At 42.8% G+C, this 17,380-nt stretch overlaps 1 protein-coding gene across 3 annotated transcripts in view; it reads left to right on the top strand.

Annotated features, from left to right (window-relative positions):
- MAPK6 (mitogen-activated protein kinase 6) overlaps positions 1-12,614 on the top strand; it is a 224,615-nt gene extending 212,001 nt beyond the window's left edge. For all 3 annotated transcript variants that reach the window (XM_085644181.1, XM_085644179.1, XM_085644180.1), the window contains exons 5-6: positions 4,492-4,693; positions 10,276-12,614. In XM_085644181.1, the coding sequence (XP_085500307.1) occupies positions 4,492-4,693; positions 10,276-11,371 (1,298 nt within the window). In that variant the 3' untranslated portion in view covers positions 11,372-12,614. The remainder of the gene's footprint in view (positions 1-4,491; positions 4,694-10,275) is intronic.
- The last annotated feature ends 4,766 nt before the right edge of the window (positions 12,615-17,380 follow it).

Raw genomic sequence — 17,380 nt, 5'->3', positions numbered from 1 at the left:
TATAGGGGATAAACTTTCCCTAATAAGTCTAGAAGTAGCCCCATCAGAGTGCAGTCAATCATTTGAATCTAAGTTACTCAGAGCCTGAAAACGATTTGAGATAACAAGACCTTGAGGAAACTGGCTTTCAGGATGACATGCTCTGACCTCCAATGGAACACTGCGGGGTAAATTAATCTGTTGTTTATAAAAATAACCCAATGAGTGAAGGGTAATACCCTCGTCAGTGTGTGGGAGCAAGGTAGCTTTTGATAAGATATTATGCACTATGAAGGGATTTCTAAAGTTTATTACTACACAATCCCCCTTTATAGTCTTGCGCGATCGCCCAACCCAGGAAACTCTTCTCGTTGTTAAAATCAGGTGGGATAAGTGTGCTGGAAAACCATAATGCTTATTTAACCACGAGACTGATTTATTTTTAAGAGATTCATGGGTTTCAGGGAAAGAATTCTTGGCGACGTCCTTCAAGGGGGGTACATTTGTTAACACTACAACAAATGGGGCACAGTCAGGGGGAAGATCTGGTTTTGCTCCTCCTGAGTATGTACTTGCCGTTGCGTTATTACTACTTAAGCAACTTTCAGGAGGTAAAGTGTTATTCTCGTTTGTCGTGGATTCGACAACCAGTGGTGCTGTACTGTTTAGAGTATCCTTTGGGGGCCTAGGGATATCAGCAGAAACAGGTGGACCCTCGGCTACTCTAGTCATATTCCCAGAGGAATTAATCTTGCGTGTCAAAAGATTACGTAGGCCTTCAATCTCAACAGATAGTTCGTCAATCTTGGTGACTAAGGGTTCAACAATTTTCAAAATTTTGGACTCTAAAAGACCTAACAAGGAATCAAGTTGGTGAGAGTCTAACTTAGCCATGGGGTTGTTGGGGATGGCTGGTTCCTTGGTAACCTGTTTTGTTGGAGCAGGACCCGTCTTTTTATGAGTGCTTCGTGGGCAACCCTGTTTCAAAAGAGTCCGTTTACGAGATCTTAGCACTCTCTGGGTTGGCCGGTCCGGAGAGTCTTCTACAGTCTCGTTCACATCAGTTACTAAATCTCTGTTAACTTCAAGTGATTCTTGTTCACTAGGAAAATGATCACCCAGGGTTAATAAATCATTATCCTCGTTTAAACAATTCTTAGTAGTAGATGGAGAAGAGGATAAAGTGACTGTGTTATTTAACAGAGGGCTAGTGGTCGTTAGGTTTGAACCCTGTCCCAAGGATTTACGCCTATCACTATTAATTTTAGTGACTACTTTGACTAAGTAGTTATCTAACGTTGACGTAGTCGTGGATTTGCTGCCTGCTAAAGCTTTAGCCATGTTTGGCAAACCCCTGGGAAGACCTAAAACTTAGATTAAACTTAAATTAAACTTTCACACAATGTGGCAACGCCAACACATATGATGATGCCTGATAGCCAAATATGAACAAGCTAAAAACAATACTACAGAACCGATATGTCATAAATAGGGCAGATCACCCCCACCATGTAACTGATAATATAGGCTTGTAAAGTCTTACACGGTAGTGAGGTGGCCCGTCCCGGCCTCAATCGGTCCTCTGAGGGCCACAGAGGGCCCGCCCTTTGCCCGGGCTTAGCCCGGCGCCGCCCGCGCGCGTCCCGCGACGCGGGAGTAGTCGCAGTCTTTTAAGCGCCTCCGGGCGCGTTGGTAGCGTCAGGGCGCGCTAGGTAGTCTGGGGTATGTAGTCACCCCCCGCTCACGGCCGCGGGTGAAAGAGCGGCAGCGGGGGCGACAGAAGGAAGGTAGAACACCCAGTAGCGCTGGCAGCAATAGCAAGAGGCCCCCCAGCAGCAGGGAACAGCGAGAGAATCCCGGTGCAGGTAGGCGGCGTGTCAATACTCGTTCCCGCTCCCCCGGAGTAGTCGCAGTCTTTTAAGCGCCTCCGGGCGCGTTGGTAGCGTCGGGGCGCGCTAGGTAGTCTGGGGTATGTAGTCACCCCCCGCTCACGGCCGCGGGTGAAAGAGCGGCGGCAGGGGCGACAGAAGGAAGGTAGAACACCCAGTAGCGCTGGCAGCAATAGCAAGAGGCCCCCCAGCAGCAGGGAACAGCGAGAGAATCCCGGTGCAGGTAGGCGGCGTGTCAATACTCGTTCCCGCTCCCCCGGAGTAGTCGCAGTCTTTTAAGCGCCTCCGGGCGCGTTGGTAGCGTCAGGGCGCGCTAGGTAGTCTGGGGTATGTAGTCACCCCCCCCGCTCACGGCCGCGGGTGAAAGAGCGGTGGCGGGGGCGACAGAAGGAAGGTAGAACACCCAGTAGCGCTGGCAGCAATAGCAAGAGGCCCCCCAGCAGAAGGGAACAGCGAGAGAATCCCGGTGCAGGTAGGCGGCGTTTCAATACTCGTTCCCGCTCCCCCGGAGTAGTCGCAGTCTTTTAAGCGCCTCCGGGCGCGTTGGTAGCGTCAGTGCGCGCTAGGTAGTCTGGGGTATGTAGTCACCCCCTGCTCACGGCCGCGGGTGAAAGAGCGGCGGCGGGGGCGACAGAAGGAAGGTAGAACACCCAGTAGCGCTGGCAGCAATAGCAAGAGGCCCCCCAGCAGCAGGGAACAGCGAGAGAATCCCGGTGCAGGTAGGCGGCGTTTCAATACTCGTTCCCCTCTGCTTTGATCATTTTTGCCTGGGCTGCTTTTGGTTCTCCATGTGTCTGTCTTTTCCGTTGCTAGACTCCACGCAAAGCATATGAAGTATGCAATATTGTTTACACCCAGAAGATCAATAGTCCTAATTCAACATGAAATATGGCACGGGCCAACATGCGCGCTAAGTGCCGACGCCCCAGAGTTAGCATCAATTCTGATAGCTAATTAAATTCAGCTTGCCAGTGGCAAGACAACAACAGCTGACTGCTGCAGTAAAAGGCAACAGGACACCTTTCGCTTCATGATACATGTTCATTAAGCGTCACTTGGACTTCGGGACTGCCACCGCGGCGGAGAATGGATACAGCCGACCGTTCACTGCGCGCTGCAAGGGATCCATCTTTTCCAAGGAGCCTCTTCAACATGAATGAGCCTGCACTGGACAAGGCTCTGGCAACGCACGTGGCACTTCCGTCTTCCTGTTTACTTCCTGCCCGTTTGTCATCGGATTAATTAAACAAGCGGCCGCACGGCTGCGAAAGTGATCGCGATCAAACATCAAAGCGGCACATGCACTGTACCTCTAGGCTGGCCTGGTAGCACTTTTTGGAGCCCTCTCAATAAGTCTCGCCAGACCAGCGCATGCGCTGGGTCAGGCAAGACCTAAAAATGTGATGCCCTTTTCTCACGTGCAATATCCCTGATGTTGAATCAGCCTTCCAGAAGATTGGTTATTGCTCAGGGGTCTTCTCTTTTGTTTGCTGTCTCTTCAGTATTTAGTTTATTTGAAAATGGTTGGACCAGCATAGTGTTGAAGCAGCTACTACCTTAACCCTTGACATAGTAGAATGCCTTGGCAATCGGTGTTGATTGTATCTGTCTAGAAGTGGTAGACTTTGAGCATAACCTCAACTCTGCATTTGATTCCTTTGGATAGCTCTGCCTTGAACGTCTAGCCCAACTGGTGGCCTTTTTTTCATTTTCGTCCACAAGAATACTTCACAAAAGGATGTTGTTGACTGTGGCAAAAATGAGAAAAAAAAGTTAAAAATCTAAAATGTTCGAAAATAAAAGGCTGTTTAGTGGCGAGATGATTAGATTCAACATTACTAGTACTTTCAGTTTTAAAATGCTGAATGAACAGAGCCCAGTGTTCCGCAATGTAGTGACTGAGAGGCAGAAATTTGAACTCCAAGTTTTGTCCGTTATGAAAGCAGGGGTCAGACTGGAGACTTTCAGGGAATAGTTTTTTTTAATATTTTTTTTTATAAATGTTCATGAGGCCTACGCCTCTGTTCTTTCCACAAAAAAAACGACGCCGAACTGAAATTTTCAGCAATATCATTTAAGATGATGATCTTTTACAGAGGTGTACATTTCTATAGTATTCTCAGTAAGTATCCCGTGATGGGGACATTTAGTTACAAGTAAGCAGTTTATTTTTTGTTCGCATGATTTGTTTCCTAGGTCGCAAGAGGCTAGCATTTTTGGGGAGAACTGAACCATTGAAAATGAACTGTTAAGAGGATTTATGGAACAGAATAGTGTAGTTATTTTTATTGCTGTAAATAAAAAATGAGCATCAAATATTTGATTGCTTAGAAGGATTATTGTCGTGACTTCATAATTTCTATTTTAAAGTGTTAAACACTTCTATAGAACTGTAAGTATTGCTCGGTCTTTGAATGTGGACTTGAAACGTTAGCTATATCTAGATCACAATTGTTAAGCACCTTGCTCAGTATTTTTAGTGTATGTGGGCAAACTATTTTACTAACACGGGCATGTATGTGTTTTTTAAAGGAAAAAGTTGATGACTTTTGAGTTCTCCTTGCAGTATATTTAAGTAACAATGTACGTTTTTTCTAATTGCCACTTTGATTTCTCCTTGCAGCTCTCGATTTCCTGGAGCAGATTTTGACATTTAGTCCTATGGACAGGTTAACAGCAGAGGAAGCCTTGTCACATCCATACATGAGCATTTATTCCTTTCCATTGGATGAGCCCATTGCCAACCATCCCTTTCACATTGAAGATGAGGTGGATGATATTTTACTCATGGATGAAAGTCACAGTCATGTCTACAACTGGGAGAGGTAAGCATACATGCCTTACTATTTAGAGGCTTAGTGAACCTCTGAATTAAAAATATTTTTGAAAGTACATGGGAATGTCATACCTGTGTATGTTAAGCTAGTTATTCGGAGGTCCAGGATGCCATGACAGCATTTTTTGAAACGCCCTAAACATATCCCTTCCAAATCGCAATTTGGTATGCGTTTCTCAATCCACTTTGGGATTTGGTCAAGTGTTACTGAATCACAAAATGGGTTTAGTAAATAACAAAATGACTATTTGCAGTCACAAATGCAGTGACTTGGCTAATCACAGACTTTGTAACTGCAAAATGATTTTGTGCATCAAGCCTTAAGGTATTCAATGAAACGCTAAAGGTCAGAAGACAGATCTATAAAGAAGGCAACAAAACTTCCAAGTGAGAGCATTCTATTGGAAATGTACAGAAACAAGTCTGAGCCTCTTACACATTATAAAGATGGAGCAGACCAGAAAGATTGAGTTGACAAAATGTACTTGTAGAGGGCTGGAAACGATGGCTAGTGTGAGTGAAAGAGTGAGGACTTTAGATCCACCAGAGAGAGAGAGGATAAGCTGGGATGATGGATCTGTAAGTGAGGGATCTTCTGGAAATTCTATTAGAAAGAACCTTTTGGAATAAAGCAGGATCCCGCAGCCATTTCTGCCAATTTAATCGTTAAAAAAAAAAAATGGCCCTTCCTCGACCATCCATATTCCCATACCCCCCACAAACCACAAGGGATGAGAGGAGTGGAAGAAAGGAAAAATATAGCCACAGTGGAAGAATTGACTAAAGGGTTTGCAAATGGAGAATACCCACCTGTCCTCATTCAGTTAAAAAATATACTTCCGGCAAGAACACCTTGATGGTGGAAAGGGTGTGGTCCAGAGAAAAGAAGACTTTGAATTTGGCGCTCTCCTTGAGAAAGTTATCACTGAAAATAAGCCTCCTAGAGAGTTTAAATGCTTTTCTGAACCCATGTCTGTTTTATTAAGGTCTAGGACGGACATTCAGCAAAGAGGATGGCATTCGCATCCCCATGGAGTTATACAGTTGTTTAAGTACAGTTCTCCTGGCATTGAGGTGAACTGCCTTGGAAGAGGAGGCATTGGATGGTCCAGCATATTCAACAAGCTTACAAGAGGCCTGAATCATCAAGGATGTGATTAGGGTGCAGTTTATGCTCTCTTTGTATTACTGCCTGAGCAAAGGGGGAACACAAATACGATTAGGATTACTCTCTGGAGTGATGCGGGCTCTGTTCCTTAAAGTGGGCATTATGTGCTCAGCTTTGACTATCTGAAGAAATTATCCTAAGTCTAGCAGACTGAGCGACATGTTTAAGATTAAACCATTTCCAGGACTTCGAATGGCAGAGTTCTCTGGGTGAACAATGGCATCTCCATTTAGATCTAGGAAGGAAGTTTAGTGCATGACATGGTCTGCAGAATCAGTAAGTCAGTAGTGTTTTCACTCTGTATCCATATCAGTAGCCAGCTCAACCTCTTGACTTGTTGCCAGATGAAAGTAAAGTACTCTCTCTCAAAATCTCCCTAAAAGGAAGCATAGTGTGGTGGCATAAAGGTGTTTAGGGTGTTGGTTTTTGTGCTTCTTTGCAAGCTTCCTGCCACTAGTTATACCAGTATTTGATGTACTTGCATACATTTTATCCCCAGCATGTGTCAAAAGGCAGGAGGAACTTGAGCACTGTGAGGCACCAGGTACACCTGTGGAGGGTGGGAGGCCTGGTGAGAACTAGTGGAATCTGCAGATAGGTTTGACTAGCATTGGACATGCTGGCCACGATGATCTGTAGGGAGGCTTGCAGTTTCGTAATGGAATTTGTGATGAATTTCATCACTTTATCCTTGGAAAGCCCTGAGCGGTGGGGATAGATAGGTCTTTTCCAGTCCTATTATCGTAGAATCCAGAATTGGTAAGGGGGTTATGAAATGAAAGCTTCAGCCTTAATGGGTAGCTACATTCTGGGTCTGATGATAAATTCCTTTCTGTCCTTAGCATACCATCTCTTTTCCCAGTTTATGAATTGCCAAGATGATGGTGGCAAAAAAGAAATATATCTAATAAGTGAGATTCTTCAGGTGCGGTTGTCAAACTGTGATTCTTCTCCTTCCCTCTCAATTTATTTTGATCACTCGCTACCGCTTAGTTTTTTTTTCTTTTTCTTTCAAGTGGTTGGCAGTATGAAGAGCACTGTGGGGTGGCAGTCAGACAACAAGCTGCGGGAAAAGCAGCAGATGTCTCTTGCCTTGACCGAACTAGGAACTTAAGGGCTATAACACTAATAGTGCAAAGAGCCTCTGATTGGTTTCAGTGCATTTCAGTGCTTCCAAGTCGCGCAATTCATTTTGCACAGTGTAGGTTAAGTGGAGGGGGTCATTCTTTGACATGTGTATTGCCACCACTGACACTTGGTGTGTCACTGACAGTAAATGTACAATGCAGCACCCATCCGTGCACTTGTGCACAGACCAGTACATCCCTGCATGTATCATGCAGGCAAGTAGAATCGATTTTCCTTTAGCCTTACAGATGATACCAGTGCTCCTATGTTGAAATCTGGCCCTGATCCTTTATATGCTGTGTGTAGGGAAAATTTAAAAAGCCTAATACATTTTTCTGTTAGTCAGAGAGGGGCATGCTAGCCTCAGCAAAATTATAAACTGCATCAGGAAGACCTCAAAGGCTCAGCAAGTGTAGCCCTCAAAAGTGAAGCTTCCAATTGATTATACCACGACCAGCCTGGACAACTGATTCCGATAGATATTTCTAACCGCGGATTCCTCGCTGTTTATTAAATCTATAGGCACCTGAGCTCCCTTTTTAATATATATTTTTTTAACCTTTCCAATGTGTAAGGGAAATGTCACTCCATAAGAACGCAGGCTTTAAGCCTTGCAGGGACTGTCGCAAGCAAATGACTGTGACAGAGCCCCACAAGGTTTACTTTCACGGTGGGATGCTCACGGTAGATGCTGGTAGTGTGGGCTGATGAATCCGAAGGCGATAGGGTGCCACGAATATTGCTGGAAATAGTGAAAAGGCAGCACCCTCTAAAAGTCCAGGACTCGACCAGCCTGTTCTAGGGGTCAGGCTTGGTACAGATCTTTGTTGAATGTACCCAAAGATTTGGAGTGCAAGTCAAAGCAAAAGCACAAAAAGTCCAAGCTGGCTTCATCGTAGCTCACCACTCTCTGGCTCTGAATTTGCTAGGAAGTCAAAGTGCTCTTAAGTCTTGTTCCTGGTCCTCTAACAACGAACCAGTTCTTCAACTGATCCTGTTGCACTCAGAGGTCCCGGGTCCATCAGTGACCCCACAACAGATTGCAGTGTTTAAAGGGGGCATGTCTGCACCTTACTAGTTCCCTGTGGGCCCCACAGATCTGCAAAGACCTCCAGCTGGGCTACTGTGCCAGCTAAGCCTTCCAAACCAAATTTGGGTTCAGCACCCAATTCAGAACAAATTACAAACCTAGTGCTGCGAGCTGCGCTGGACCCTGCCACACCATCATTAGGCCCAACACCACATGCACTAGAAGGGAATGATTAACCCATAGTGCTGTCCGACTCTAAACTAAATCTGTCCTTACCTGGTACAGAGCAGTGCACGTATTTACTGCTTACAAGCACGGCGCCAATTCCTTCGGACTCTGACAAGAATATTTATATGGTATGTCCTTTTTTTAGACCTCAGGCCTCAATTTCGTCCTGAAAAAGGGCATTTTCAAGATGCTCCCATTGGCTCATGTTCCATCTGCCCTGATTCCAGAAGACTGGATGGTGTCACTTAACCGTCAAGATGCCTTTTTTCACATTCCTATCGTGAATCTCCTGAGGATCAGGATGGTTTATGTGCATTTTCATCTCTTTGCTCCCCTTCGGGCTTACCAGCATACCTCAGGAGTTTGAAGAAGTGATGGCCATGGTCACTGCACATCTTTGGTGGTTGGGAATACCAGTCTTCCCATATCTCTGACTGCCTGCTGAAGGTGGGTTCACCAAAGTCCTTCTTAGACAGCATCCAGAGGATGACAAACCTTACATCTTTGAGGTTCAAAATCGACCTGCTAGACTTACTCCTTGGCAGAGGCTCCCATTCATCAGAGGCATCCTGGACATAATGCGTTATCAAGCCTTTTCTCCAGACCAAGTCCAGGGCATTCAGCCTACGATTCTGATTCAGCATCTGTTCTGAATTTCAGTTAGGATGATTGAAGCCTTTGGGCCTCCTAGCCTCTTCTATCCTGCTCCTCGATCCTGCCAGGTTGCACATGCAAGCTTTGCAGTGAAACTTGAGGTATCAGTGGGTCCAGCACCAAGGAAACCAGTCACATTCCAACCAGGTGTCAGAGGAGACTGCAAAAAAAACCACAGTGGTGGCATTTTGACAAGATAGCCCAGCGGCAGACCACTCTCCCTGCCCCAAACGGTGTAGACGGTGGTTACAGATGTATAGCCACTCGATTGACCAGGTTATCTGGGAGAGGTCACGATCAAAAGGCTGGTTGTCATGGTAATACCCACCTCTACATCAATTTGCTGGACTTGCGAGCGATTTACCCTCTCTCTTCACTGTTCTGAAGAATGCACTTTTTTCCAATATAAAAAGGTCACCGTTCTAGAGAGCTACACAGTGGCGTAATTGATTATTAGTACACTCCACGTCAGAGGGCACAGACAGTGTTTGGAAAGAAACTGACATCCGCACCTATGAGTTGTGCCTATGTATGGTTTCGGTCGTCACTTCTGGGGCAGAGCAGAGTTGCATGCATACTTCTACTGACGGTCAGGGATTGGACTGAAAAAATCTGCCAGATCCAGTGTGGTGCCTGTGGATATTCACACGGTGAGGAATCTGCAGTTAGAGTATCCACCTGACAGTGCACTGCTGAAGGTAAGTAACTTGTTTTTCTTTCCTGTCTTTACCCTCTTTAATTACAAGTGGATAGCGGTCTTTCAAAATAGCAATCCTTAAAAATAATTGATTGGTTCTTTTTTATTCATTCATAACCATGTCCTGCCTATTAAAAAATTCGAATACGCACACTTTTTTCTTAGATTAAAAGTGAATGTTAAGGCAATAATGACAGGGGTTGCTGTGGGTGATGGGCTTTCAATGGTTGGAGGCGAGACCATAGTATCCTAATGCTTTATAATCTGAAAGAATGCAAAGCTCAGTCAATATAGTTACTTTAAAAAATATGTATACCCTAAATTATGTGTTTAAAATTGCCCTAGATTAAGACGTTCCCAGTATTCAAGTTACAGCAAAGTAATTTGTGGTTTAGGTTGACTCACTTCACCCTCAAAGGCTTTTGGTATTCTTTGAGACGGGTTCCTAAAAGAGGATCCTTCTCTTCAAAGAGAGGACATTTATTTTATAATTGCAAATGGGAGCAAGCAAAACAGAAGAATTTAATTGTATTTTTCAATTATTTCTCAAATTGATTTTAAAAATGCATTCATTGTGATCCATTTTGTCGTTGGGTAGAGTATCCGAAAACAAATCATATTCTTAAGATACTTTTCATACTAATTTTGTACAATTACTTCTTACAGATACCAAGAGAGTGAGTTTTCGGACCACGACTGGCCTATACATAATAATTTTGATGCTGATGAGGTTCAGCGTGACCCAAGGGCTCTTTCTGATGTCACAGATGATGAAGAAGTGCAACTAGATCCACGCAAATATCTTGATGGAGACAGAGAAAAGTATCTAGAGGATCCAGCTTTTGATACACACTTTTCTACTGAGCCAGTCTGGCCTTACCTAGATCACCATGAAAATAAGTACTGTGATCTGGAATGTAGCCACACCTGTAATTACAAAATGAGATCTTCTTATCTCGATAATTTAGTATGGCGAGATAGTGAAGTTAACCATTACTATGAGCCTAAACTTATTATAGATCTTTCTAACTGGAAGGAGCAAAGTAAAGAGAAAGCTGATAAGAAGGGCAAGTCAAAATGTGAAAGAAATGGATTAGTAAAAGCTCAGATAGCCCTTGAGGAAGCATCGCAGCAGATTGTTGAAAAGGAAAGGGAGAAAAATCAAGGATTTGATTTTGATTCTTTCATAGCTGATACTATACAATTGAGCTTTCAAAGTGATTCTGCTGAAATTGACAAATTAAATGACTTGAATAGCTCTGTGTCCCAGCTTGAATTAAAAAGTATGGTTATAAAGTCACTAAATCAGGGAAAGCAAAAAAAAGGAATGGCAAATTTAGCCCAATTTGAAGCCCTCAATCAAAATTCTTGGGATAGTCAATTTGTAAGCAGTGCTGACGAGAGCTTCCTTATAGGCCAGTTTTGCTGTGAAGTAAGGAAAGATGAACACATTGAAAAGGAAAACACTTATCCCAGTTACTTAGACTCCTTCTTTAGCAAGAAGGAAGATATAGAATTATCAGAAACGGAACAAGTGGAAGAAGGGAAGCTGGGAGAAAAAGATAGAGATGAAGGATTTATTAGTTTTAATGGGGACATCATCTTCAACAAGCAGTTAGAATGCATTGGCATCCCTCAGTTTCACAGTCCTGTCGGTTCACCCCTTAAATCAATACAAGCTACGTTAACACCTTCAGTCATGAAATCATCCCCCAAAGTACCCCACAAAACCTACAGCAGCATTTTGAAACATCTAAATTAAAACACTCAGCAGACAGTTGTTTTGTGTTCTTCATGAAACTTTTTTTATTAAGTATTTTTTTACTTGAATCAAATTCAGTCATTTTAGTGCGTCTTTCATTTTAGTGTTCAGTTTAGCATTGTTTTTATAATTCTGACTTACTTTGTCATCATTTGTTTAGTTATTGTTTTAAATGGCATGTTGTTTGCACACTATGTAAATTGAAGAACTGAGCAAACTAATGCAATGCAGGAAGAAAAAATGCACTAAACCAAGTTAAACATTCTATCATAAAACAGTTGCCCATGTTTTGACGGGAAATAAATTATCTTGCCTTGAATTGTACACAGTGAGACTACATAATTGCATGAAAATGACAATTTGTTAGTCGTAATCCATCTTTCATCAGTGAGCTATGTAGAGTTTTTCTTATTTAACACATTTCTTAAAACACATGATACCAGCAGCAACTGAAGAAATACATTTTGGTACGCATGTGTTATCTACCTCAAGATAACAGCAGTATGTGGCAAACCATTAGCCACAGGTAGTGCTTTTCATCATGCACTTCTGTTAAACCAGCATTACTGTAGTAGCTGTCCACATTGAAAAAATCTCTCAATGTTTGTAAATGTTCTGGCATGCATTATTTGTAGTGAAGTGTTAATATGCATAATTTTTTTTATTTATTCTAGCGAAGTTAAGATATGTATTTAAAAATCAACTTCATTTTGAAGTACATTTACAAAAATGTTTCAATTAGCACTATGGTTTTACTGCCTTCATTGCAAATGATATAACATCAGCCTATTTGTAGGCTTTACTCTTAACTCATCACTGATTTATTTTTTTATAGCTTTCATTTCATGGAAAGCTCTCACTGTGTATAGGAATTTGTATCTTGGAGGTGCTTGACCTATATCTGCAAATAAAAATTAGGAACTGTTAATATCAATTGCTCATAGAAGTCTTAATTGTGTTAATTTTTATACAAAAGAAAAATGTAATGTCAAAGTTGTGTGCATGAAGGTAATTAAGGTACAACTTTACTGTAGGTTACATGGTGTATGTTAACACATTTTTCGTTTTTATCGTATGTTTTAATTGAATGATATATTTTCTGAGCCAGCATGGATACAATTAGGTTAAATATAGCATGTAGCATCTCGATCTTTTGCAAATTTGTTCTGCCTTTGAATTTTGAAAGTCCTTTCTGTATCAATGGTCCCCTATTTAAAAGAAAGAAATAAAACAAGGCCAGCAATTCAGACTTGATTTCTTACTCAGTGCCACAATGATTAACATTCTAAACAGTAGGTGCACTTGCAAAGTATTCTAACTGGTGGAGCCGACCATTGCCTTGTGGGGAGACTGGTCATTTCTTCGTAGTGATGCCTAAAATATTTTCAAAATGCAAGAGCAGAGAAATGTATAATATACCAGTCTTCAGCCCCCTTCAGTCACTTGTATGCCTGCAATGTGCATCCTGTGCAGTAGGTTTGCCGAAAGATGAGTACATGAATTTAAATTTCTCCTCAAATTTTCTCCAACTTTGGATCTTTTTATAGAAGTTTCTCTTTACGTAAAACTCTCAGCTTATAGTGACTATTCTGAGCAATACATAAACAACTTGTGTGTTTACATTATTGCCTATAGACTTAATTTAACCAAATATGTCACTGAAGCAGTAAGATAGACTGCACCTGGCTTCAGTATTTAGGTTGCTTTATTGTACCTGCTTTTGAGGAAACCTTAACTGAACTGATTTCTCAACAGTTTTGTTCAAGTGCTACAGGGTCTGGATTTATGATCATAACCATATTTGTTAAGCCCAATTTTTCCTCATACAGGTACATTCTTTAAATTCGTGAAAAAATAAAAGGTTCTTTACTCTGTAAACCCAGTGAAAATGAGTTTTTCTGACCCTCTGGACTAGGTAATGTACTTTCCTGCTGTTAATAGTTTTTGATTGATGCTGATAATTTAACCATAAATCAAAAATGGACATGAAAGCAGTGACTGGTTAGCCTCTAAAGAAAGCTGAAACCTTAGAATTGGCACAGAGTTGATTTACAGCTGCTTAATGTGAGCTATAACTCCTCTCTCAAAATCTGAACAGGAGAATGCAATCCACCGGCATAATTATTTTTCCTCTGATCATTTATTTTGCACACCTGATAGTTTGCTCAGAGCAGATCGAACCAGGGGTCTCCAACCTTTTCTGTACTGAAAGCTACTTATGTTCAATGAAACACATTGAGAGCTACTAATATTGTTAGTGTTGTATAATCTCAAATGTGTTATCTGTATATATTTATTCAACCAAGCAAATTCTTTCCAATTTAATAAGCTGGGCGGAACACAAGTGAGCTACTCGGAGGTAGCTGGAGAGCTGCAGTAGCTCACGAGCTACTGGTTGGATTAAGGTATGTGATGTGACACAAACAGTACAGCCAAGTTATACAGACTATTAACATTTGAACCAAGTTGTAAGAGTACAACGGCACAAAATTAGAGAAAGCATAAAGGGTTACAAATATTGAATAAAATCATCCTTATAAGGAATTTTTTTTTTAATGCTGAGGGATACTTCGGCTGATTGCTCACCTTAAGAATAGCCCCAGACACCAGACTGGATCTGGAGAATTTTATCAGCAATGCTCTTGTGCGCTATGTGGCTTTACAAAGACTCTCCTCCTCCTTGTAAGTGAAGAAGCATCATATAAACACCATTACTGGCATCCGATCCTTTATTTCCACACCCTTCTAAGTAGATCTGGAGCTTTGCTCCTAACTCTTTTGGCTTTCTTGTGACTTTCAAAACTTTACAGTGTGCCAGGGATGATGTCTCCCCTGAAAACTATAAGATTAAAGCTATGCTGTGACTGTAGGTAGCAGATGTGGGACACTTACCAACACAGCTTGTGCCTTTGGTGCTTGGTCTCCAGCCTCGACTTAGTTGTGAGATCAATCCTCCCTCATGCAACCTGATTGTGATTTGTGAGGTAGAGTTGAAACTATTAAGTCGCCAAACATAAGAAGAGGTTGTGGTAAAAAAATCGATCCCGCTCCCAGTTGCGTGCAGTTCACAATCTTGTTTAAGGGGCTGGTCCTGTGCAAAGTCTTGTTCTTGCGGAAACCCTTCCAAGAAGTTGATGTCAAAAATATGTAAGAAGGCCAGGTAGGACTCGACTCCATCCTGCCACTGGAAATCAACATGAAGGCACAAGTGTGTCAATCATGTGGTCATAACATCCAAGTATCTTTCTAATCTGATCCCGTCCTACAGTTGTTTGTGACTCATCCTCAATTCTTCAGGCCATCATCAACCCTGCGGCAAATTCTGCTCTTCAAGGTGTGCCTTCTGGTCAGGTACACCAAAGCTTCAGATGCCTCAGGTTCACTTTATCACTCCTTTGGACTCGATGGAGTCTCGAGGTGCTCCAGTTGGGCATCCACCAGCAGATACCAACTGACTCCTTAGGAACTGTGCCGAGGCCCATTGTACCCAAGGTTCATGTTTCCATTCCGGCTCTAGGGTCTACGCAAGTCCCTTCCCTGTAGGCAGCAGCCCAGGACCCGATCGAGATTCCAGTGTCTGACACTGAGCTATAGTTTGTCCGCTTCAGGCGTATGTCACTCTCTTAGATCACAAAGGCTCAACCAGACTCTAATTTCAACCTTTGCCTGGATGTCAGTACTGTTAGAGGCTGTATTTGAATTGTACTCTGACACTGGTCAGAGTATGTAGAATCTTTCTCATGACACTAATTATGGTGAGGAGGCAGATAACCTGCTCCTCCTTGACAGCATGAGGATGGGCTGGACTGGGAAGATAAATATCTAGTACATGCCAAGAGACCAAGTTCGACTCGCTATCTAGGCCACCAATGGAAGAAAAGTGTCTCTTTTGCAATAGTTGTATGAAAATGAAGTGCTTGATTTTATTGTTGCCTTCTGTTGAAACCAAAGGAGACTTGTTGACTGAGATCCTTTGACGAGGTTCAACTTCTATTGCGCCACTATTGTGATTTAACAAGAATATTACACCCACCCTTATGGCTCCTTTGTCCATTCTGTGCTCAGGCCGTTTGGTCAGTCAACCTGTTGACAGGGGATATAGGCTGGCACTTGGTAATCCTGATTTTATGACCAATCAACGTGCACCTGAAAGCCTGATGTTATAGGTGTTGGTGAATATAGTAACCTACCCCTGATGCCTGATCAGTCCTCTGGATAGTTAGTCAAAATGTATTAATGCTGTCAGAAAGAGCTTGTTCTCTTCTGCAGGTTAGACCGTGAGGTCATCAAGTGTGGTGTGCCTTCCGGGCAGGTACACCAAAGCTTTCTGGGATATGTCCAGCAAAATCTTTCCAGACATTTGGAAGACCTAATGGCCTTGCTCGAACAGACACCATACACTATGTGGGCATAGCTCCTGGTACCAGGGTGGTGCTTAGAAGGCACTTGGATGAAGACAGCTGGATTTTCAGGGATTGTCCAGGTGTTTTTTATGGGCATGCTCTTTGACTACCCTAGTTTTGGGAGAAGGCGAATTTCATGCTTTGCCGACTGTTGAGCCACATTATGAGGCTTGTGCCCTCTTATGTCTGCCAAGAAGTTCTAGGGAGCTAGCCAATAGACCACACTAGGCCTACCAACATGTTAATCGGGTGGACCCAGAGGTAAGGATGGATGACATTTCGTACATACTGGGGTCCTATTGAGTCATGGCTTTATGCATATAGAATAGCGCTTTGGACTTAATACGCTTGTCAGCACTGAGCCAGTGAAGGTTGTGAAGTTGAGTAGAATTTAAAACCTGCTTAGAAACATGACGAAGGTATGTGCAGCTACGTTTTGAAGTCTAGCCTCTTCACGATTACTTGGAGGCCCCCTGATGGAGACCATTACCGTAATCTAAGCAGGAGGCGAGTGCATAAACAATCATCCTATGGATCGAAATAGAGAGAGGCCATCAAATCTTTCTCAGGCATCTGAGCAGGTCAAAACAGCTGGCAGATACCCTATTTATTTGATAACTGAGCAAACCCTTTCTGTTCAGCCATATTCCAAGACCTTTAACACCCTGTTTTGGAGTAAGAAGTGACCCTAGATCTTTCTGCCATGGCCTCAGAAGTGAGGTTGGTTTCCCACAACAAGAACCTCTGTCTTACTGTCATTTTGTTTTACAATGTTTTTTCATCATCCATTGAGTCACTGCAACAAGGTCTAAGATTGGGCAATCTATTTTTATCTGCAATAGAGAAATGACCATCTGCATGTCTCCGCATAGTAACATAGTTCAGCATGACTAGTTTTGATGTGATTCAGGGAGGCATAAGTCTTCTCCCCCCTCTCCCCCCCCCCCCACCCCCCCCCCCAAAAAAAACTGCTTGTCTTTGAAAGGCAAGTCCGTAATTGCTGCCTGGATAGCTCCTAAAAAGCCTATAGAATAGATTAAGTTGTGGCTGTTTTGACCGTTGATTGAGCCATCATATCATAATCCAGGCCCTATCCTTACTGCAGATCAGAGAATGTTTTTATTTTTTTCCTATGTGAGCCAGAGGGCACATTGGGGATTTTTCTGCATTTTCCGAAGACAAAATGGACATACGGGCTAAGAAGGCACATGGCACTGGCAGTGTGCTGCGCTAAACTGCTCAATGCTAAAATATTTCTGCCCTTGGGAGTGAGGCCTTTTTAAAATTGTGGTCCGGATTAGTGGTGGAGCATCCTTGCGGATATTTTTATGCTGATAAATATTGTTCCACTGGTCTCTCCGGTGATGTGTGTTGATAAGAATTTAAGGTTGGAAGGTTCAGGTCTTTGGTGCTGTTCAGTTTGTCTGTGGAATGCCAGGCCAAAAAGGTTTTCTCCCAAGCTGCCAACATGGGATCCAAGAATGTTTAGTTGAATTGCAGTAGGGTTCTGGAGTCAGTCTAGACAGCTGTAGGATTTCCTTCAAGATGTTGGACCTTATATCCGATGTCAGCAAAGGTAATTTAAAGACTTCTGCAGCCTTTCACA

Source organism: Triturus cristatus, chromosome 3_1 (genome assembly GCF_964204655.1).
Source record: "Triturus cristatus chromosome 3_1, aTriCri1.1, whole genome shotgun sequence".
In the NCBI taxonomy this organism is placed as follows: Eukaryota; Metazoa; Chordata; class Amphibia; order Caudata; family Salamandridae; genus Triturus; species Triturus cristatus.
Note: the sequence above shows the minus strand (reverse complement) of the source record. Positions and strands in the feature narration are given on the sequence as shown.